Source organism: Cuculus canorus, chromosome 1 (genome assembly GCF_017976375.1).
Source record: "Cuculus canorus isolate bCucCan1 chromosome 1, bCucCan1.pri, whole genome shotgun sequence".
Lineage (NCBI taxonomy): Eukaryota > Metazoa > Chordata > Aves > Cuculiformes > Cuculidae > Cuculus > Cuculus canorus.
The window spans coordinates 192,865,224-192,886,719 of NC_071401.1; the positions used below are offsets into that span (position 1 = coordinate 192,865,224).

Here is a 21,496-nt window from a genome sequence, read left to right on the forward strand (position 1 = left end):
TTTTAATCTTTTAATCTCTTGTACTCATGAACTGAGTCAAAACTAAAAACATTAAAAAAAAAACAACCAAAAAACAAACCACAATGAATGCCCCATATTTAGTGAACAAGGAGATAAAATTCAGAATAGGAAAAGTTTCTAAAGTCACTCTGTCTTATGGCTGGGTCAAGACGCAAAGGAGCTCTAAACTTCATTCTCACTCACATTGCCCAAACAAAAGCAGTCAGTTCAGTTTACAAACTAGTCTGTATGATAATTGTCACTGTGAATATAACATACTTGAATACAGTGATGAATCTCTTGGTTGTGAAGGCACCATTACTAAAAAAAGATGATTTAACAGTTGCTAAGAATTGGTTTTCACACCATAAAATAAAACCCAGGGGAACTAAAAGTAGTATAGTACTGACATTTCTTTTAGACATTTCTTTTAGAAATGTAGTCAGGATGAAAATTAACATAAACCTTGCACATTTTTGGTTGCATTGGACTCTCCAGTATCTCATAGATGAACAGGGAAAATTCAAACTTACTTCTCATACATCCAATATTGTGATGCAACTGCAATCCGCTGTGCTTCTCCAGCTTCCCAGGCTTGACAGTGCCTTCTGATGCAGCCATGTGCATGCTTTTGTTGGCAACACAGCAATGCACACAGACAGAAACAACACAAAATCAGAAAAAAGTTGTACAGAGCAGAAAACATTTAGAGAGATGTGTTCAGACTTGCTCCATGGAGAAAGCGCATCCACAAAGGTGCTTTTGAGAACACTTGACCACACATAATACAGAGGTGGTTTTTCTCCCCTGTTATGTGTACAAACTCTAACTTGGAATGAACACAAGTTATTTCCACTTTATTTTTTAACAAAAAGAATTTGACACTCATTTGAGAGCATTAAAACAGAAGCGGAAACTCCATCTAGTAGGCTTTTCTATTCCTCTTGAATCAGATTTTTTAAAACTAATTAGCATTTTTTCTTTTTTACAAGGCATGAAGATATCACTTATCAAATCTAGGTAACCAGTCTTTACGTTAGTAGTATTTGGAAAAGAAAACACCAAATAAAGTACACACTCATGCAATTAGCCTGCTTATTGTAAAGTATGCATGGTTGCAGGCAATCCTTTAAGCAAAGTTGAAGATGACATTGAAGATAAAGTATAAGGAGACAAGGATCTAAACCACAAATGTTTTCAGGCTGTCTGCTGGTGTCCTTTCACTCATTTCATGGTGGATACAAACAGTCACCAAACCCCTTTTCATTCCCTTATGTGACATTACTAGGGGAACCTACAATGCCTGACAAATTCAAATGTCATCGGAGCTGTCTTCAAAACTTGAGATCTCCTCAGCAATGCTTTGGGAGAGAAATCATCACCACAGACAGGGATATTTATGCAAAATAAACATAACTGATTCAATTCAAATGTTTGTCTTTAAAGGAAAACCTAAGTAGGAATCCAAAGAATTCGCAAGCACATCTCACCATTATTAAGACTGTCATTACACAATCAAGTACAATATATGGCATTTCTGAACTTCACAGTGAAATAATCAGGAATTTTGCAAAACTCCTGCAACCAACCGAACAACAAAAAACCAAAATATGCCCCAAAGCCCAAAAAGACTGCTAACATAAGATTTTGACCAACACAGACATTGTTTACCTTTGTAAATATGAAAGCATCAGCAGTACCCTTAGCTACACCGGTAAACCTAAGACTTAATAAATTGATTTAGGTCTTCCTGTTCGAGGACACAGAAATCTGACTCAAGTCAAAGTTCTGCCTACATAACATGACCTTTCATTAAGTCCTCTATCACAAAGACTTCTGGTCCGTGGTCACTGAATACTGCAAGGGAGCCCTCTGATTTTTTTTGGTCACTGTCCAGATGACATATAGCAGCTTTGCCTCAAATATAAACAGTAAAAAATCTCACACATTCTCTATAGCGATATTTTACCTTTTTTTCCTTTTTGACAGAGCAAAGGTTGGACTCGATGATCTAAGAGGTCTTTTCCAACCTAGCGATTCTATGATTCTAAGGTTGCTGTATTCCCTTATCAATCCGACTGCCTCAGCATTTCCAGAGAAGCATTTTATTATTAATTTGAAGAAGAATAGCAGCAGGTCAAGAATTATTACATGTGAACCCTTCCTCTGCTTCCCAACAGACCCGGCAGCATACAACAGAAGTACGCAACCTGACTTACTTCTAAGTAGCAGCATGATGGAAAATCTTGCCTTACTTCCTCATCACCTGCAACTGGCAGGTAACAGCTGATTTCAGAATGTCTTGTTTTCCAAAGGAAAAGTACATGGGTGAGGTCGATGTGTCTCGCTGCACAAAAGCCTGTCGTATCCTTGTAAACCCGCATGTGTTGCCTTCTCAGCCCAAATAAAGTGACACTGGTACCCAGACCTGCCAGTCAGTCCATTTCAAACAGGTACATTAAACATAAGCTCGGCCTTGCACAGTCAAATAACAATAACCAGACATGCAGATTTCCTCCCAGATAAAATTGTATGCTGCAATATAAACCTGCCTCCTACCAAGTGTTTTAACAGTGATGAAAGCAGGTCCTTAAAAGACCCTCATGTGTTTATTAATAAAGTTACCGAAACAAAGTAACGCTGTTATTTTTGCCTTCATATGCACCGAAACAATAAATTTTCAACCAATGCCATACCACAGCACTCTATCATACCACCAGATTCTTTTTATTTAATCAGTTTGTTTTATTCAAAATTACTTTTTTCAGAGAAACCAAAAGAAGGAACATTCTCATTTTATGCTTATTAGATTTCTCTTTAAAAGTATGCTTATGAAACATAAATCTTGGGCCAAAACAGACCCGAGGGCCTGCTTATAGTGCTGCTTTTAAAAAAAGGAAAACACTTTCTGTTCAATTAGGTCCGTATCACAAAATCAAAACAGATAAAGGACGTGTAGCTTTTTTATTTCTTTGTATCTACATAAGGGATTTCAGACCACTTTTTTCTGGTTATCCAAGAGGGAAGTTTTCTTACTGTACATATTGTATAAAGTGGCAGAGGCAAACACCACTCTGCTACCTAAAATAATCTGCTTCTCACAGACATGGCAAACTAACTCACAGCCATCTCCACACAAACGTAGCCATAGGTAAAGAGAATTGTTTGAATTCAACTGCAGTGAGTAGCGTACATGTAAACAGAACCTTCTGAAACAAAATGAGCTTTAAAACAAACAAAACCCCCAAAACTCAAATAAAAACAAATTAAAAAAAAAAAATCAAAACCTGCAATGCATTATTACATGGTTTCGTGTCATGGCCAAAGCTGAACTTATGACAAATTTATCTTTCTGCATAAATTTAAAGAAAAAAAGCTGAAATGCAGTATTCTCAATGTCTGATTTCTAATGCTATGAATTCACCATAGCCTGAATTCCTTATAAGTAATGGTGACTGTAAAGTTCCCTTAGTGTTCCATTACACTGCCCATTTGGAAAAGATTAGTGCTGAAACGCGTCCCCGAGCTATGTTTGTGTTAATTTCATATAGAAACCCACCATTTTTACAACCATATTTGAATTTAATTGTTGTACAGAATTTAACAAAAACATATCACAAGTGAAACTAAACACTGGATTTAACAAAAACAATATTCAGAATGATACAACGTGTTCATTTTCTCCAGGAAATAACATTACAAGTGTTCATCTTAGAACAATTTAACCACACTAGAGACAGAAGTTCTGTTAAAATGAAACTGTGGTCTACTAAGCCACTTATTTCAGCACTACAGAATATTTGAAGTCAGAGTCCTACGGCCAACGCTTAAAAATCATTTGAGATTCAACCCCCAAATGTCTTACAGTCAAAATGACAGTATTTTTTTTTAAAAAAAAAACCACAATAAAATAACCCCAAAACAATTAGTTAAAAGGCTGTTGTATATAGTTCTATCCTCTTCATAGCACTCTCTATTCACATAATTGCTCACATCACTGGTAATAGGGTCTGTATCTGGCTTGATCAGGGTGGTGTGGTCCAGGAAGCGGGGCCTGAGCAGGAGGCCCTTGCATTCTTGGAGGTGGAGGTGGCCCCCTCGGAGCGGGCCATATCCCTGGACTCATTCCCCCAGGCTGTGTGAAAGGGGGACTAAGCGTTCCTTGATCTTCACTGAACTGTGGCAAAGAGTTAGGATTATAGTGATGGGGAGGGGGAGCATTTACATTTACAGGGGGGCCTCCATGCTGAGGAGGGGGAGGTCCCGGAGGAGGATGATTCATATATGGTGGCATCTGGGCAATTATATGTCCAGGTGGTGGGGTTATTGGAGGAGGAGCAGAGGTCATTGGTGGTGGAGGAGCTTGGCTATACACCATGTGCGGAGTACCTGCGGCCTGGGGAGGGTGTTGCAGTGGATGGCTTATTGGTGGAGGTGGTGGTGGGGGTGGCGCGTAATGTTGCTGTGGAGGCATAATGTGGTGAGGGTGCGATACCACTGGCTGGCCCTGGTATTCAGGATGATGATGAGCAGGTGCGGGGGCCGGTGGAGGTGGTTCTCGAGCACCTGAATTCGAATCATCCTGAATAGGGACGGTTATTAAGTTGCTGTGTTTTCTCGTGGAAATGCGGAAGGTGTCCTGGCTGACTGGGCGAGGCGGTGGTGGAGCCATGGACATCTCTGCAGGAGGCGCACGGATGTCTTCGTGTGGCGGATTATAATGCTCATGTGGCACATGCTGCAAAGGAGGTGGTGGCATCATGATGTGCTGCTTTGGCGGAATGTGGCTCATATGATGTTTCTCAGGTGGCATTATGAAACGCTCAGGGATTTCAGCAGGCGGTGGGGCAATAGGAGGATGCACAGGTTCAATCGGAGGACGAGTAACAGGCTTTCCAGCTCTCATATGACGGTGGTTGATGTGAGCTTGTAAGTCCCTCTGTGACAGGTAAGTTCTCTTGCACCCTTGAACAATGCTACACATGAAGAGAGACCCTCGGACACACTGCTCAATTCGCTGCACTGGTTCATTACAGCTACATCAGAAGAGAATATTGGTTTATAGCCATCACAGAGAACTCAATCTGCAATTATTTGTTTTTTAAAAAGTCAACCAATTTACCATAACTACCCAAACTAGAACTAACATTTTTTTTTCTCCACAGTAGCAATGAAAGAAACATTTCATTGATTTGGAAATTTATCTAGTTTTTAAGACTCCAAATACAACTATGAAAGAATATAAAAAGTTAATGAGATGGAAATTTATACATAGCATCACAGTGTCTCGCAAATTTCTTGCATGCTTTAAGCCTCACCAAGAGTCACACTCACTAAGTAAATTAAACTGCCATTTATTCCTTTTCAAAGCAGAGCAATAGCCGGAGGTTATCTACCCACATACTTAAGCACCGAACTATGGGATACAAAATTATAATCAAGTGGTGTAGTAAACAGTCCTCTAATGCCTCTGCTAAACAACCATAAATAAGAATTATGCTAATACAGTACCTGAAATAAGATAGTTAAGTTACTTTCCTATGTTTTCTTTAATAACAAATCTTGAGATAACTTACCCTGGACACATCTTGTCTCCCTTTTTCTCATGTAGTATAGCACAGTCATAGCAGAAAACATGCTTGCAAGGTATCTAGACACAAAAAATGTCTCTGTGAAGACATGGCATATAAATATCCACGTCATTTTGCACTGTTCCTCCCTCCAGCACACAATTTCTAATAATAAGAGTCACTACATTACCTATGAGGTGGACAAGCATAGTGGTAATTACTAGTTTACAGCATCTTTATATAGAAGCTTTCTAAAAAGTTTGTTTTGTGTTTGGGTTTTTGGGGGTCAGTTTGTTAGGGTTTTTTAAGAGTTGGCACAAATGTACAGGCAAAAGTTTAAGTCTTGCAATAATACCAACGTGGGACATTTACAGAAGCCGTGTACACAATCTAATTACACCTGTTTTGCCGTCAAGGAAATAAAGTTTAAAAAGCATTAACTATCATTAAGTCAGATCCTGAAACATCTTACATCAAACTTTGAAATCTAAAGTAGTCTCGGGGATTTTGTCACACTAATTTTAAAGGGACATGAAAGGAAACTGTTTCCTAACTGCATTCCAAGCCTTCAATTGACATAAAGAGCTCATTTTCCAAGCTAAGTGGTGTAAAGTCAGATCTCACTGAATTTGAGGGGATTTTGTTGGTGACGGTGTTCTCATTTTTTAACGTTTTTGAGCTCATTATATTAAATCAGGGTGTAAAGTGAAACCAGACAGACAGATAGAACAAAACCACTTCATCAACGAAGATCACCAGTTCCATCCTGATATTCTTCTGCTGTTTATTCAGACGCCTGCTGAGATCAGTAAACTCCAGAGGCCTCAGAAGGGCACAGTAAAACCTGTTTTTACCAAGAAGGAAACCATGGCTGCATCTTCCACTGATAATTTCACTCACCATGCGTCCATACATTTTGATGGGCAATCCACATTTATCACAGAAATGGACTGGTGTATCATCCTTTTCCCCCAGCAAGTTTATCTAATAGGGTAGAGAAAGGGGTGGGAGAACAAAACCCAACATCATTAAAGCTTCCCATTTCAATTACCATGAATATATCCATTATTTCTAAGTTTTCTGAGAAGGAAGTAAGAACACAAATGCAAGAAAGCAGAGAATGTATTTTCAGTCAGTCAAAAGTAATGGAAGCACTTTTATTTAAGAAGGTATCTACCAGTTTATTTAAGAAGGTCTCTATCATGTGGTTTGATGATTGACAGACAAAGACTGACTACTTCCCATCCGTGACTTTACCTTATAGTCCCAGAAGATGGGTCCAGGAAATCTCCTCTGATTGCCAAACATTTCACCTCCTTTGCATTCATATCGCTCCTCTTCATTATAATCAAATTCTTCTGTGGGAAGAAGAACGAGGAGAAAAACACATGCCAACGACAACACTTGCCTAATTGACAGCAGTTGTTTTTAAAAGCACATGTCATTCTCTACTGAAACCATCAAAAAACACCACAGCACTTCTAATGTGCTGGGCCCATTCTACAGAAAGGTACAGTCAAACAGGAAGACAGTCTGTTTTGGGAATGTGCACTATTGAATCTTATAGTGCAGCAATACTCAGAAATTTGAAACTTGTTTGGCACTTGGACAGAACCTTGGTCTCAAAATTTCCAAGGCTGAATAAAGTCTTGAACTATGCTGCAGAATAATATAATTCCCTGCTGCAGGGCTAGTAGTTATCCTAACTTACCTTCATCACCAGCTTGCGTCTTTGATGGCATCCTGTTCATACTCCTTGGAGTTCGAGGTGCAGGTTTGGTTTTATTGGTCTGTTTTGAGATAAGTTTTATAGGGATTCTTCTACGAACGTCAAGACCACCCAATGATCCTGAACTATTTGTTCCTTGCAAATCATTGTCTACAAAGGGGGGGGAAAAAAAGCTTATCTAATTTTGCAGTATCTCAGTTTCTAAAGAGGCTAAATATTAACAGAAAAGTTTTAAGACAAATATTTTAAAGCCTGTTTGAGACTCATAAAACATATTAAGTTTTAATCGCTGGAAAACAAATAACCTCTAGAAGAAATCGTATGTGAAGTCACAAAACTGCATTGGGAACAATCACAATTTTAGGAAATCTAGTTCTAAAAATAAAGCTATTTAAATAAGTTAGCTAGTCTGTCATTTCTCCACAACAGGAAGAACAACATTCAGCTCCTCTCACAGTGTGAATACCACTGAAGAGTCAATTCTTCATACAATCGTCACTGCACAGAACATCTTATGAGAAAAGGTAGTTTTCATAAACAATTTAAATACATCGTAAAAGTTTGAAGAAAACTGGTTTCCACTCTAAATCAGCATCTTGACATCTCACTTAAAAATCTAGCATAAGCATCACACAAGTATCAGTACTTAAGAACAGTATTATCCCAGCTAAACTAAAAATTATTTTTCCCCACTACGTACAGAATTCTCTGTAACCAGATTTAAATCCAAGTACCAAACCAATGGAAGCAAGCAACAGCTCAACACAAGCAACAGCAGAGACAGGCTCCAAGAGATACCCTAGATGGGGTATTGCAACAAACAACATCAATGAAGGGGGTACAACTTCCTCAGCTTTCACTAAGTCCACCTTAAACCTCTGCTCAGCTCATTCACACAAAAATGAGCTTTTCACACAAAAATGATTTGTGTGAAATCTCATTCACACAAAAATAAAGCTATGCCCTTCACAAATCCACCCAGCTCACTTTCATTTTAACTGAAAATGCCGTTTTGACAAGCGTTTCAAAGGGTCACATGCTCAGCCTTAGAGCAGTGAGGCCTCAAAGGATTACAGCACCACTGCATCTGTATAATGAAATTAGGGCCCTATCAGTGTAATCTAACGTCTCCAAAACAACTGTCTCTCAAAACCTACAGCCACCCCACACAACATAAGTAGAGGAAAAACAAAGAAAAAACAAAAGGATGGGGTTGCTCTAGGTTACTCTGCAACGACCATCCAAACTAAGAACTGTGACAAAGTTTCAAATCGGGACCCTGCCTTGACAGTCACTTTACCTCAAAATCAAGAGCTCTCAACTTCCTTTGATAGAGCAAACGTATTTACTCTTCTTAGCACTGTGGTTGACACATTTCACTCTAAAAAGCAATATGTAAAAAGGAAAATGCAATAAAGCCTGCTTTTGTTTATTTGTTGCTTTTGTTTAGGCTGCCCTGTTGGCTAAAAAAAATGGCCCCACAAACATACAACTACAACAACAGGCATCCCAGAGGCTGCGAGGTGGAACATCAGAGACTAACACTATAGCCACCTATTTTCCACTTGTTGGGAAATCCTGTTTTCTACCACAATACACAAAAACACAGTATCACAGACCAGATCCACTCGGAGAATCTTAATCCATTTGCAAACAGAGATAACAAAGCAAATTAAAACCAAAACAATTTTTGTGTATTTCTCAGTCCACTGAACTGCCACTACGAAACAGTTAAATTCTGTTTTTTCTCTTCCATATACCTTTACAGGTTGGAAAAATTTACACAAGTTACTTGCCCAACTGATCCAAACTAGGAAATTAATTACTCATTCATGTTTCACAGGAGAATACTAAACTCCAGTCTGCATAAGCACAAGTAGCAGGATCAAATCCAGGAAAAAAATATGAAACCCACACCAAAACTGTTAACACTACCAAGAGAAGACTAATTAGAGGGACTATCTCCTCCAAAACTGTCACTTTCATCAACTTTTTATGTTTTATTACTGTATTTCAAGTTTTTTTGCAAAAATCCATAAATACAGCTCAAATCCTACACCTGATACGTACAAATTTACAGCGTGATAGTTGCTAAGAAAGCAGAAAAACATGAGCAACCCCCACGCCCACTCATCAGCTCCTCAAGCCCGCGCCAACCAGCACAGCACCAAAGCGACAACACCAGGTTCAGGAGTTTCCCCTCCAGAGCCGGAGAGCGCAGCGCGGGGAAAGGAAAACCCGGCCCTGAGAGGCGCTGGGCCCGGCAGCCCCACCGTGCCGCAGGGAGGCCCCGCCGCGCCCCTGGACGCCCCCCCGGGCTCTCCTTGGGCTCCTCCTGGGCGGCAGCGCCGAGCGGGCCCGTGCGGGGCCGCGTAGGAACGGGTCCCGCCGACCTCTCCCTTCCTCACCATTGTGGTCCATGATTCGGCGCGGGGCACTGTGGGAGCGGAAGGGCGCGGCCGGAAGCGGAAGTGGACGGGTCACGGGTGGAGAGAGCGTGAAGAAAGGCGCGGGGGAAATGTGAGAAAGGATGCAGCGAAGAAACGTTTGTGGTGCCGCGTTCGCCTCTCCCCGGTGGAGCGGCCGCGACGCCGCGGAGCGCTGAGGGCATGGTGGAGCCCGCGAGATAGCTCAGCAGAGCGGAGGCGCCGGGAGAGCCACGCTCTCGGCGACCAGGCCCTGAGGGAGGCGCGAGGCCTGCCGGGACGGTGGTGGTGGCGGCGCGTGGCTTCGGGGAGGAAAGGAAAAGTGCCGCACTCCGCCGCGCATGCGCGCTAGGCGGGACTGGGGGAAGTTGCAGGTCACCGCCGCGCATGCGCGCTGGGTGGGGCAGGGAGTGTCGGACGCTATCCCGCATGCGTTCTGGGCGTGTCGCGTATGCGCGCTGGGGGGGGAGCCCGCGGGCGCGCGAGCGCTGAAGATGGCGGAGTGTGGAGCAGGGCAGCTCGGGTGCTGCGGCTTTCGCGGGGGACGGGGGGACCCGGAGCGCTCCTGTTCGCTCTTGCGGCCTCTTTGGACTTCTAAGGAACAGAGGAACCTGAAACCCCGCTGGACTCTGCTGGCCGCTGGTGGGCGACCGTGTTTTGCCGTGGGAGCGGCAGGTTCCTGGCGGCCGGGGCCGCGGGACCGAACCGCAAGTGCGCCCTCGGGCGTGGTAGGATTGTGGGAATTCATTGATAAGTTTTGCTGCAGCTGGTTTATGTGTTTAATAGTCTCATCATATAAAGATCAATAACCTGAGAGAATAAAGACTGTCTTAACGTTGCAAGAATTTATTGATAGGCTTAGTTGTCTTGTAAGATGGAGTTGTCTTGGGTCGAGAGAGAACCTGAAGGGAGTCTCCAGACATGGTTGGATAACTTAAAAAAATAAACATTCTTTGAGGACTGAGACGTTTCTTTGTATAAAACTAGTAGTATATTTACTTACTCCTTTTGCAAGATGTTATGCCTTGTTTAGAAGGGCATCCACTTCAGTGCTGGATTGTAAAATCACAATGTGAATTCACCAGTGAATGTTTCTCACAGCATCATTTGGTTGGAAAAGATCTTCGAGATCATCGAGTCTAGCAGTACCTAAGCACTTAATCTACCTGCCTTTTAAACACCTCCCAGGATGGAAACTCATTCAGCTCCCTGGGCAGCAGTTCCAGTGCCTGGTAACTCTTTCAGTGAAGGAATTTTTCCTGAAAAAAGCAGGGGAGCTCACTTCCTCAAGAACTTAATTTGTGTAATTTCCCTCAACCTAGCGTTTTGTAAATCCTACAGAATTCAGTGGGATACTGTCTTTTTGGAGTGCTTCTGCAGCACTGAAGAATGGAAGGGATCCTGCCTGGTCTAGTGGGACGTGTCCCTGCCCATCACAGGGTGGTTGGAACCGGATGATCTTTAAGGTCCCTTCCAACCCAAACTATTCTGTGATTCTATGAACATAAATAAATTGTAGGTTATAGGGTAGAAGGTGGCCCTAAGCAGTCCTTCTGCTGTCCTAAGGTAGCGGCAACTCTACACCACACACTGAAGATTAGTGCCTGTGTCACATAGTCTCAAGGATTGGTATCTTCCATCCCTGTGGACCATATCTCATCATCTTTACAGCCTTAACCTACAAAGCTGCCATTTAAGCCTAATGCTTCTTGCCTCATTCCCACAAGGCAGAGTGAACAGGTTTTTCTTTTTGTCTCTGTTGTTCCTCAAAAGGCTGACCCAAGGGAAGCCTGACGCTGATCCCCACGTAATATGCTTTATTGCCCCATAATAAGAATTCCCAAAGCGAAGAGTTTAAGGAAAACCCAACAGGCAGATTTGTGGAGGCTGTTTTCAGTATGCACGACTTTATTTTCTAGTTAACAATTACTTTCAAAATGCAGGTTTTTAAAAGAGTAAAAAACTTAAAATGTAGCTCCAAATTTAACACCGGTCATGCAGAAACAGAATAGTAATACTCAAAATGCATACAAAAATACCACTTCTTCATTCTGCTGGAAAAAGGAAAGCACATCTAGTTGCATTAGTCATGGAGGTTTGAATTAGTACAAAATTGTACAGAATTTTAGCTCCATTGCAAAATGCATTATTTTGATATCTTATTTTAATGGGTACAGAAATAGAAAATTAAGAAGCACGCACCCCCTGACTCACTGAGAAAGGTATTGGAATGCCTTCCGTGTGTTATTTTTACCATCTTGTGTAACTGTAGGCTTTATGTGCAATGCTGTTTTCCATGAAAAGATGAATATATTGTGCCGGTTAATTAGAATACAACCACGCCTTGAAGAAATAAGCAGGCCAAGAATAAGTGCATTGCATAATATTTTCTGGCAATTAATTCCAGCTGAGATGTCATATTTAGAAAGGAAACTGGAAAACTGTTGAATATTTAATTGATTTTGCTACATACCTGTATTGACAAGAACAGGAGAAAATTTGAAAAATAGCGTAAGTCCACATTTCGTCTAGTAAGAATCCATACTCAAACTTCACAGTACGGATGTTCTCTCAAGGAAAAAAAATACCACTGCTACCATTTTTTATGCTGTCTTTTCCATAGTATGTATTCTGAATAAAAATTATCTGAAGGCTCACTCATCAGTCCCAGGTAGAATATTTTAATTTTACTTTTTACATAAAATGTACATCCACTTTAGAAAAGAAATACAGCTGCTGAGAAACACGTTACTGGCCTTGTCCTTCATCACTGTGTGCACTGACAACTGCAGCCAACATTCAGGTTAATGGAAGTTGGGCCCATGCGCCAACAGGAGAGTTTTGTCCGTAATGCAGACAGAAGTGCCAGCCTCGAGCATTAGGCTGGTGAACAGAGGGGGAGAGAATGAGGACAGGTAGTGCTTAAAGCATAAATTGTCAAATCACAGCCTGAGCCTAAGCATTAGTGTAAATAGAAATCAATACTTCCACCTGTGGTGTGGATCCGTCTGACTTGCTGCTTAAGCAGGTGCTTCATGCTCAGCTTGCGGAGATGCCAATCTGACGCACAAATGGCACGTGTCTATTTGTAAATGCAAACCTGTGGTTTCGCTCACTTGGACTGGAACATCAGTATTGCCTGCATTCAAGCCTATGTTGCATTTGAAATGAGAAACTTCACTGACTATCATGAAGGCTGAAGTTTTTGCCTTAATTAGAGAATAAAGATGTCGTTCTGGTGCTGTTATCCGCTGTGAGATACTGTCTGACTGGCTGAAGTTTATAGGATTTTTTTTCACTGATTTTGATAGAATTCACTCAGGTCCTTAGGACAGAGTAAGTTATTTAGTGCTTAGCTTTTACCTGAGGATTTCTGCTAACATTAATTGCAGCAAAAATCTTCTTTGTGCAGTGCAATATAGGGAAATTTCTCTGACTTAATCAGGTAAGGAGGCTTAAATATATGAACACACTGTAGCCCACACTGTGAAATTTCATGGGATTTTATACCTGGCTGTTTCTTACACTTTTGTAACTATCTATCTGTTCCTTCACCATGCAGGGCTTTTTTCCATTTAAAAATTAGTGTAGTGCTAAAAAAATTAAGGTATCAATCTGCTTTCCATCAAAACACATTTCTTCATCAAAAGTAAGAACATTGATTTCTGATATCTATTTTATATAGTCCTAAAGTAAGGATTAAAGTTTTGCAGGTCAAATCCTTTATCTTTTGTAAATTATTGCACTTGTGCATTATGGACTGTCGAATATAAAAGAACAGCAGCAGTTTGATGTAGAATATTAAAAGAAAAAATATGCTATATAAAAATATAACTATTAAGTAAAGTAAATAAACACCTATCTTCCACTTAAAAACCCCGCAAACTTCTATACTAGGTCACATTCTGACTTCTTACTTGCGCTCAGTAGCAGCCTGTTCTACCGATTCCATTAAGTACTTGGGGACTAAGGTTTTCCTTTGTCTGATTTATGTCATGATCTGCCTTTTGATGAAAGATAGTTAACCTAGCCAAAATAATTTTTTTGTGTATACTTCATTTTAGGGATCAATATTAATAGTAGTGCATGATTTGCTACCATGGGATTAGTACAGAACTAATGAATTGATATCCAATGGTCTTTTCTATTGAAACTTATCCTATTTAAAGTTTTATAGTAGTTCAGTGCTGTTTTCTGTTCGTGTGACTGTTTCACCTGACACCTGTTTCAGTTACCTAACAAACTGCAGCAGTTTAAGGAATTGCTTGGAAAAAGTGATCGTGATACGTTTTTCAAGACTTGCTAGCACATGTGCTCATACTAACGTTCCAAAATTGCAAACCCTTGGCCAGCTGGAACTCCTGCCTTTTTGCTAGGCATTGTACAAATACAGAACAAAAGGCTTGCCATCCAAAGGTTTTAGTCTCTTCAACTCTCCTGGGCAGACCACAAAGCAGCTTTTTGCCCTGTATACACTGATAAAACAGTGTGATGCATCTCTCCCTCACTAGTTCCAAGACTGAATACATCTTTCATAATAGTCTTCTGATTTTTTTTAATCAATATATCATATTGGAAAGTGCTTGCTGAATCAAGGTCCAGAATATTTCTGAGATAACGTTAGCTAGAATTTGGAGATTTCTAGAGATCTATATCATTCAGACAAACAATCAGGGTTTTCTCCTAGTGCAAAGATTGGTTTCATTGCAGAAAATGTTTCTATAGTACCAGTGCATAAATATTGCTGTGAGTTCACAGGTAAGACAGTCCCAGCAGTCCATCCTCATGAAGCAAGTCTGCGCATCGCCTAGTGAAGTGGTTTTCGAAAGGTGGAGAAAAAAAGGCAATGGTTAGTTTGGAGTACACACCGCTTGGGAAAATAAAATGTTTGTGAATGTATTAATTAAAAACTACCAAGTTCAACCTGGCCTCCATGAAAGTACAAAGTAACGATTCTGATGCAGCTGCCCTCTGACTTGAGTCTGCATCCAACGATTCAGTCAGGAAGCTGGCTCCCACTTTCAAAATGTGGCTTTCAAGGTGGAGGACAGAAACCTCTGAAAACACTCCCTGCCCTTGGATTTTGGTAGTTTAGTGTTTGTCTTCTTTTCTTATTTAATGACAATAATGTAAATATCTAAGCAATCCTATGAATAGAAATCAGAATTCAAGTCTTTTTGGCCTGCCATTCCCAAATGTTCCTGTTACAGAATCATGGTGTCTTTCCAGATTTTTTAATCCTTCCTTCCTTTCTGTACTGCGACTTACAGTGGAGTGGAAAGTGCTTCTCCCCATATTAGTGATAAAGAATAACATTTGGGTCTCTTGCAATATTCACACCAACTAAAAAGAAGGGGATGAATCAGGAGTACCAAGTATTGCAATCTGCTTACTGAGCTCTGATAAGTTTGAGAAGCTTTTGCTCAGGATCTCAGTTTTTCCTCTCACTGATGTGCCTTCCAAACCAACCTTACCTTTTCCCATGGGACTTCACGCAATGGGAGAAACTACAATGCCGTGTGATGCTGAGGACCTCTACCCAGCCACAAACTCCTCTTACAAACTTGCCTCCAGAGACCTCTACATCACACCCCCCAGCAACCTTGCTGCAGCATTTTACTAGAGCATGACAAAGAGAAGGGTCACAGCATGTCTCCAGCCCTTTTTCATTCCTGGTGCTGGAGCAGAGAGGCTAAGCACAGGGTGCTGCTCCATTTTATTTTTGGAATTAAGAACAGAGTTCTGACTAGTGCCACAATAGGAGGGACACATAATAATCATGCCTTTACCTACATGGACTGTTACAATATTTCCATGGTATTGATGCATCACTAGTTTAACCCATCTCGGGCTACAAAAGGGCATTTAGCCCAATCTCTTGTTTGCTGAATAAGTGACCCATGTGCTGCAATATTATTTTACCAGTAAGTGCGGCTTTCTTTTCTGACAGTGTTCTGTATATATATAAATACAAAATACCACGGTATTGCTTTCATGGATTTGTGTTGTTGCATGTTAGTTATCTTCAGGAGACCACTTTGATGCAGTTTCCTGTAAAATGTTCAGATTGTGCAAGAAGATGCCTGCTGTATTAAAAGGAGGAATGAAGGGGGAAACTTGACTGTAATTTTGGACTCGGGTGTCTCAAGCAGTACCAGGTCTTCTCTTAGGCACCCAACTCATGCCTGTGTAAGGCAAAAGTAGTCCTAAAGCAACAGAGATCAAGAGACACTTGTGCACGTACAATCTGCTACATCTCTAAAAGACTGGCTTCCTCCACTAAGCACTGACATCCAGGTGCCCAGAGAGCGTATTTATTAACAGAGAAGGAAACTGTTGAGGGCTTAACTGTTAGGTTAATCCACTGTACTTTCACAGCATGACTCAGTGCTACAGGCAAAGGAATAAAGCCAGCAATATTCTGTAAGTCATAGGCATATTCAGTTCTCAAGTGCTTACCTCTTCCTGAACATCAAGTTCATCATCAGGACGGCTTGTTTCTGTGAATTCTATGGGTTCTTTAGACTCCTGCATGAGTGAAATCTTGGTAGAAAGAAATTAAAAAACGTGATGAGTGACACATTGTCTGTATCATTGAAGCTGATCTATTGCTCTGAAGTGCCTTAATACAACTTTCACAACTCATAAGTCTGTTGTTTACTGTTCCTTGACAAAGTCGTTCCTTTAGTTCAGCTGAAAGAAACTTGGAAAATGTTGGAAAGCTTCTGATCCTGCCTCTTCTTATATGGTTAATTATGGCTTTGTAAAAATAATAAAAGCAGAATCGGTTTCTAAACTGCTATATAGCTTCGTCAAAATGTTTATCTCTACTATAAGACAGTACAAAACTTCTAGATCTGGGTTGTAAGCAAAAAATATCAAAAAAAATAAGGACTCCATCCTATTTAACAATAATATTAATTTTAAATACTGCCTAGAGAAGTCATGGATGCCCCATCTCTGGAGGAGTTCAGGACCAGGTTGGATGAGCAACCTGACCTGGGGTAAGGTGCCCTTGCCCACGGCAAGGGGGTTGGAACTGGATGGTCTTAAAGGTGCTATGAATAGAACCATAGAATGGGTTGGGTTGGAAAGGACCTTAAAGATCATATAGTTCCAAGCCCCCTGCCATGGGCAGGGACACCTCCCAGTGGATCAGGTTGCTCAAGGCCTCCTTGAACCTGGCCTTGAACACCTCCAGGGATGGGACAGCCACAACTTCCCTGGGCAACCTGTGCTAGTTCCTCATTATGAAGAATTTCCTCCTTATGTCTAAGTCTAAATCTTCCCTTCTCCTATTTATAGCCTTTCCTACTAGGCCTATCATAACAAGCCTTGTTAACAGTTCCCCCCAGCTTTCTTGTAGCCCCTTCAGGTACTGGAAGGTCACTCTAAGGTCTCCCCGGAGCCTTCTCTTCTCCAGGCTGAACAGCCCCAACTCTTCCAGCCTGCCCTTGTATGGGAGATGCTCCAGCCCTCTGATCATCCTTGTAGCCCTCCTCTGGACACATTCCAACAGTTCCATATCCTTCTTATGTTGAGGATTCCAGAACTGGACACAATAATCCAGGTGGGGTCTCACAAGAGAGGAATAGAGGGGCAGATTCACCTCCCTCGATCTGCTGATTCTATGATTCTATTTATTCAGAATACTAAAATAGTGATTGCTAGGGAAGGAACTGTAGTGCAAAGACAGGAGAACATTATGAGGCTGTTTTTCTAATGTGGGCTCACATCTTTAAACACTACAGAGTGTTCTGGTTATCTCAAAAAACACAGAATACAACTAGGAAATGCACAGAGGAGGGCCGTAGGAATGAACACTGGTGTGGAACAGCTTCCAGGTACACTCGAACAAAGTAGAATGGGACACTTCAGCTTTGATCAGATGTATATGAAATTATTACTAGTGTAGGGAAAGACAGCAGGGAATGATGACTTTTCACTAATAAGATCCTGGGGTCGACAAACCTTTCCTTTAATCTAGCACAATATTCAGATACTACAGAAGCTGTCCAATTTACTAGACTCTAATTTTTTCGTACTTAGCTCTATGTTTAGTTTTTGAACGTGCCATGCTGTAATGGAAATTACAAAAATGAATACTAGATGATAGAAGGAAGGGAAATGTACCTACTGGATAACCTTACCTTCTCAAATATGGGATCCTGGTTATCCCTGTACGTCATTTGATTCCGTATGTAGAGCACAGCATCATGAACCGTCAGGAAGAACATGTCTTTTCTGACAATATCATCAAAGAAGGCACTCCGTTCCAGTTGTGATATAAGGTTATCTGAAGAAAGTCATATAAGGTTAATACAGTTTAAAGTAATTTAAGAAATAACTCTCAAAATACATGGTTGCAACTATCAGAAATCAAATGTACAGCCAAATCAATCAATCATAGCTTTCTCTTAACTTTTACTTTCCATGTTTCATTTAAACCCCACTATTCTTTGTGTCCCACCACAGCCCACCATGTTTATCAGTGTGATAATTCATATTTTTGTTAAAACAAATGCTTCCACAATACATCTAGAGGTCCCTTCTCATCTTCATTGTATTCTTTGCATGAGTAGTAGTAGGAATATTTGGATGTTTACCTTGATATGAGGCAAAGTATACTCTCACATCAATCCTCTCAAACTCTTTAATTATCTAAAAAAAAAAAAGTTTGCAACAAGGACATAAATAAATAAAGTCTGTAAGGAGAAAACACATATATGTATACGCTATGTACAGGCGCGCACACACTTTTGATTTGTTTCTTCACACGTCTTCATTGCAAATTGTGGCTTTATTATGATATGGGGTTATTAATAAAAGTAAGGAGCTGCTATATTTTGCTATACTTAAAGTCCATACTGGCTGCTGAAGTGGCCTTTCTTTCACTGTGTAAGTGGAACTATCAGTTTTACACATGCATACATTGCTACCTATTAAGGTTCTCATTCTATTCTCAGTACGAATAATCATATCTCTTCAAGTGAGAACCACATGGGCTTGAGCGAGCTTAATTTCCCACTACATATGCGAGATATCATGCAGTCTTTCACTGGCACATGCAAATTTTTTTTACACGGGCTTTACCCTCATGCAGTGCACCAGATGGACCTATTCTTGGATGAAAAAGCTGTATATGGAGAGTCATATCTGTGGACCATATATCTCTTTTGTCTCAGAAGCCAGAACTGAATCCAGGCTAAGCAGAAGGCTGAAGCAAAGCACACAGCATTCTTGTATTTCTGTGTGTTTAAAAGGTGGGAGGCTGGATTCTACCCCTGGCTCCCTGGTGGCAAGCAAGTCTCTTAGAATAGTGTTTTCCCCTTCTGTTCATTGGTAAACTGGAGTCTTGGTAATCTAAGGTCTGGTTTATGGATAGGTTAAGCAGTCTCAGCTGCAAAATGAAGTTAGTGAAAGCCGCAATCTGAACATAGGAAGCATCATAAAACACTGAAGACTGAACAATCTGGTCACACACACTTGTAACTGGGTACCAAATAATAATGAAATACTTCACTGTAATCTCTTCACCTCATTTCCCTCCCCCTAAACTAGGAATAATACCTCATTATGCAGTGTGATATTTGAAGATGAATTAATGAATGTTGATGAAGGGCTCTCATATTAGCTACAGAAAAACCCATAAAGAAATTAATCATTCTTCCTTAATAATATAAATAATATGGAATGAATATATAAATCGTGTGGCTAAAGACTGTACAGTGATGGTAAGATGAAATTTTTACTACCTCTGTGCTGAGTGAGCATCATCCTGTGCCCAGATTAAAGCAGAAAGCATGTGGAAAGAAAATATATAACTAAAATATTTCATAACACATGCAAACAAGGGGACCACATTTTACAGTTCTGTTTTAGAGTACATGACTACACAACCTTTGTATTGTTCTTTGAATGTATTTTTTGGTTATTTTTTCCCACCTGAAATATACACACACTGGTATTCTACCTCTTGCTGTACAAGTTGTGAAGATATTTTTCAACAATAAACTTTCAAAAACTCAGAAATTAACTTCAGCTAACAGCTCTTGATTTACTTACTGATGGCTAGTTTCATTTTCATGGAACCCAGGAAAAAAAAAAGCACTTACCGTTTTTATTGATCTCACAGCTACAATATCCAAGAAGGTTACTGCTCCAAAGTCAAGAATGAGACTGTGGATGGGCACCCTGGGGATGTTAACTTTGACTGGGAGTTCTGAATTCCAGTCCACCTGGATCTCTACTTCTTTGGTGGGAACTTGAAGATCTTCATTGTCTTCCGGTTCCTCATCAGTCTCAAAAGCTTCATTATTAATACCAGGCTCACTGATGATGCCATTCTAATGTTCAGTGTTCAGATAATATATGGAATATATCATTTAATCATGGAGAAAGTTATGGAGTTACAGGAAATATTTGCCTGGGATACCTTCTGTTTCAGGAATGAATAAAATGGATATTCGTGACCAGTACCCTCTGCTCATGACCCCTGGTAATGTGGTTAGCATAAATAATGCTTTTTATGAGGCAAGCAGCCATTCTCTGAGACCAAGTAGGTCTCGTATTCATTCCCTTTCCCCTCATTCTCAGGCCTCGAAGGTCCTGTGAACCAAGTAGACAAACTAAACAGATTTCTTTTTCCCTTCCCTATTGGCCTCAAGATCCCTGGGCTCTCTTCCTTGCCAGCCCTGAACGTTCTAAGCACCCAGCCAGCCAGGTGGGATTGATGACCCTGTCACAGAACAGGGAAGTGTAACAGCACTCAGAGCACTCTCTATAAAATTAAGCAGTTACAAGTCTTAAGTGCGGAATTCAAGCTGGAACTGCAGCTGGACAGTGAGACTTGTGACCTATCACTGTAGCCAGTGATGCCTCCATTGCCTGATTCCTCCAAAGATTGGAGTTGACCTCTCTCCTTTTACATGTTTTTTTAGTCCAGATTATGATTGCTGTATTGATACATTGAACCGTGCATTAAGATCTGACCCACCCTGGAGAGGGTCTAGGTGATTGTAAACCATAAGTTGATTTAGGGTGCTGGTGATAAGAAACTGCAAGTTAAGTTGTATTATAAATTCTGTATTACACTACTTATCAACTGTACTAAATTCATTCTGTTTGGAGAAATCCTGTGCCATTCTAATCCTGTGCTATAAAAATAATAAAATCCTGTTAAGAAAAATAAAGATTTAATTGTTTAGTGCCATCATCATTCTGCCAAGGATCCTTAGAAGAACCAGTCTGTCCCGTTAGAGTGAGGTAACATTATTGCATCCATGAATTTAAAGAAAAACAAGACAGAGCACATAATTACTTCCTCCTCTGTGCTGCATATTTCCCTTCCTGCTTTTTTCCTTTGTTAAAAGAGCACCTTCCAGCAAAAAGGCCATTCCCCATAAAAATAAATCCCTCAGAGCTACTCCCTCAACAGCTTTATTTCTGTGTGATATTCAAGACCAGTATTTTCAACTTCGAATTAGATTTACTACATATGATAACATGGAGAAATGACTATGTCAAAAGTTGGAATGTAACATAACTGAGCATTTACCCACATCACGAGTTGTAATATATACAGGAAATACTGCATCCTGCAGTGAGAGCAATGACAAGAGAAAACCCAAGTCTAACTTTCAGCTCTGGAAATTTAATAGGCTGCCTGTACCTGTCCACTCCTGTAAGCATTTAATTATTAAAATGGACATTCCTTTTTCAGAGGAATGCTTTCTTTAAAGAGGATGTGGAAGGCTTTGTCGACCAGCCAA

At 40.5% G+C, this 21,496-nt stretch overlaps 2 protein-coding genes across 6 annotated transcripts in view; both read right to left on the minus strand.

Moving 5' to 3' along the window:
* Positions 1-907: 907 nt before the first annotated feature.
* CBLL1 (Cbl proto-oncogene like 1) lies at positions 908-10,051 on the minus strand. Of its 3 annotated transcripts, none has more exons than XM_009557273.2 (6): positions 9,708-10,051; positions 7,282-7,449; positions 6,828-6,925; positions 6,471-6,554; positions 5,577-5,650; positions 908-5,036 (listed from the first exon to the last, which is right to left on the minus strand). In XM_009557273.2, exons 1-6 carry the CDS (start codon positions 9,718-9,720, stop codon positions 3,995-3,997), a joined length of 1,479 nt encoding a protein of 492 aa, XP_009555568.1. In that variant the 5' UTR covers positions 9,721-10,051; the 3' UTR covers positions 908-3,994. The 3 variants fall into 3 exon arrangements, with proteins under 3 accessions (XP_009555568.1, XP_053918754.1, XP_009555567.1); XM_054062779.1 differs by lacking the exon at positions 9,708-10,051 and adding an exon at positions 9,370-9,559 and having other exon boundaries at positions 909-5,036; positions 6,828-6,928; XM_009557272.2 differs by having other exon boundaries at positions 910-5,036; positions 6,828-6,928; positions 9,708-10,038.
* A 1,536-nt stretch (positions 10,052-11,587) lies between these two features.
* SLC26A4 (solute carrier family 26 member 4) overlaps positions 11,588-21,496 on the minus strand; it is a 28,542-nt gene continuing 18,633 nt past the window's right edge. For 2 of the 3 annotated variants that reach the window (XM_054062730.1, XM_054062740.1), the window contains 5 exons: positions 19,841-20,071; positions 18,332-18,386; positions 17,876-18,021; positions 16,185-16,268; positions 11,588-14,532 (listed from right to left, as the gene is read on the minus strand). In XM_054062730.1, coding sequence (XP_053918705.1) covers positions 14,509-14,532; positions 16,185-16,268; positions 17,876-18,021; positions 18,332-18,386; positions 19,841-20,071 — 540 coding nt within the window. In that variant the 3' untranslated portion in view covers positions 11,588-14,508. Of the gene's footprint in view, positions 14,533-16,184; positions 16,269-17,875; positions 18,022-18,331; positions 18,387-19,480; positions 19,504-19,840; positions 20,072-21,496 lie in introns of those variants that run through there. The other variant, XR_008449136.1, reaches the window with a different exon arrangement.

What these genes read in the sequence shown, in the direction of transcription:
- CBLL1 (XM_009557272.2), bottom strand. An exon ending in GACGCAAGCTGGTGATGAAG is followed by an intron (nt 6,929 to 7,281) that starts GTAAGTTAGGAT and finishes TTCTTCCCACAG; the next exon opens with AAGAATTTGATTATAATGAA. An exon ending in TCAAAATGTATGGACGCATG is followed by an intron (nt 5,651 to 6,470) that starts GTGAGTGAAATT and finishes TTTTGTGTCTAG; the next exon opens with ATACCTTGCAAGCATGTTTT.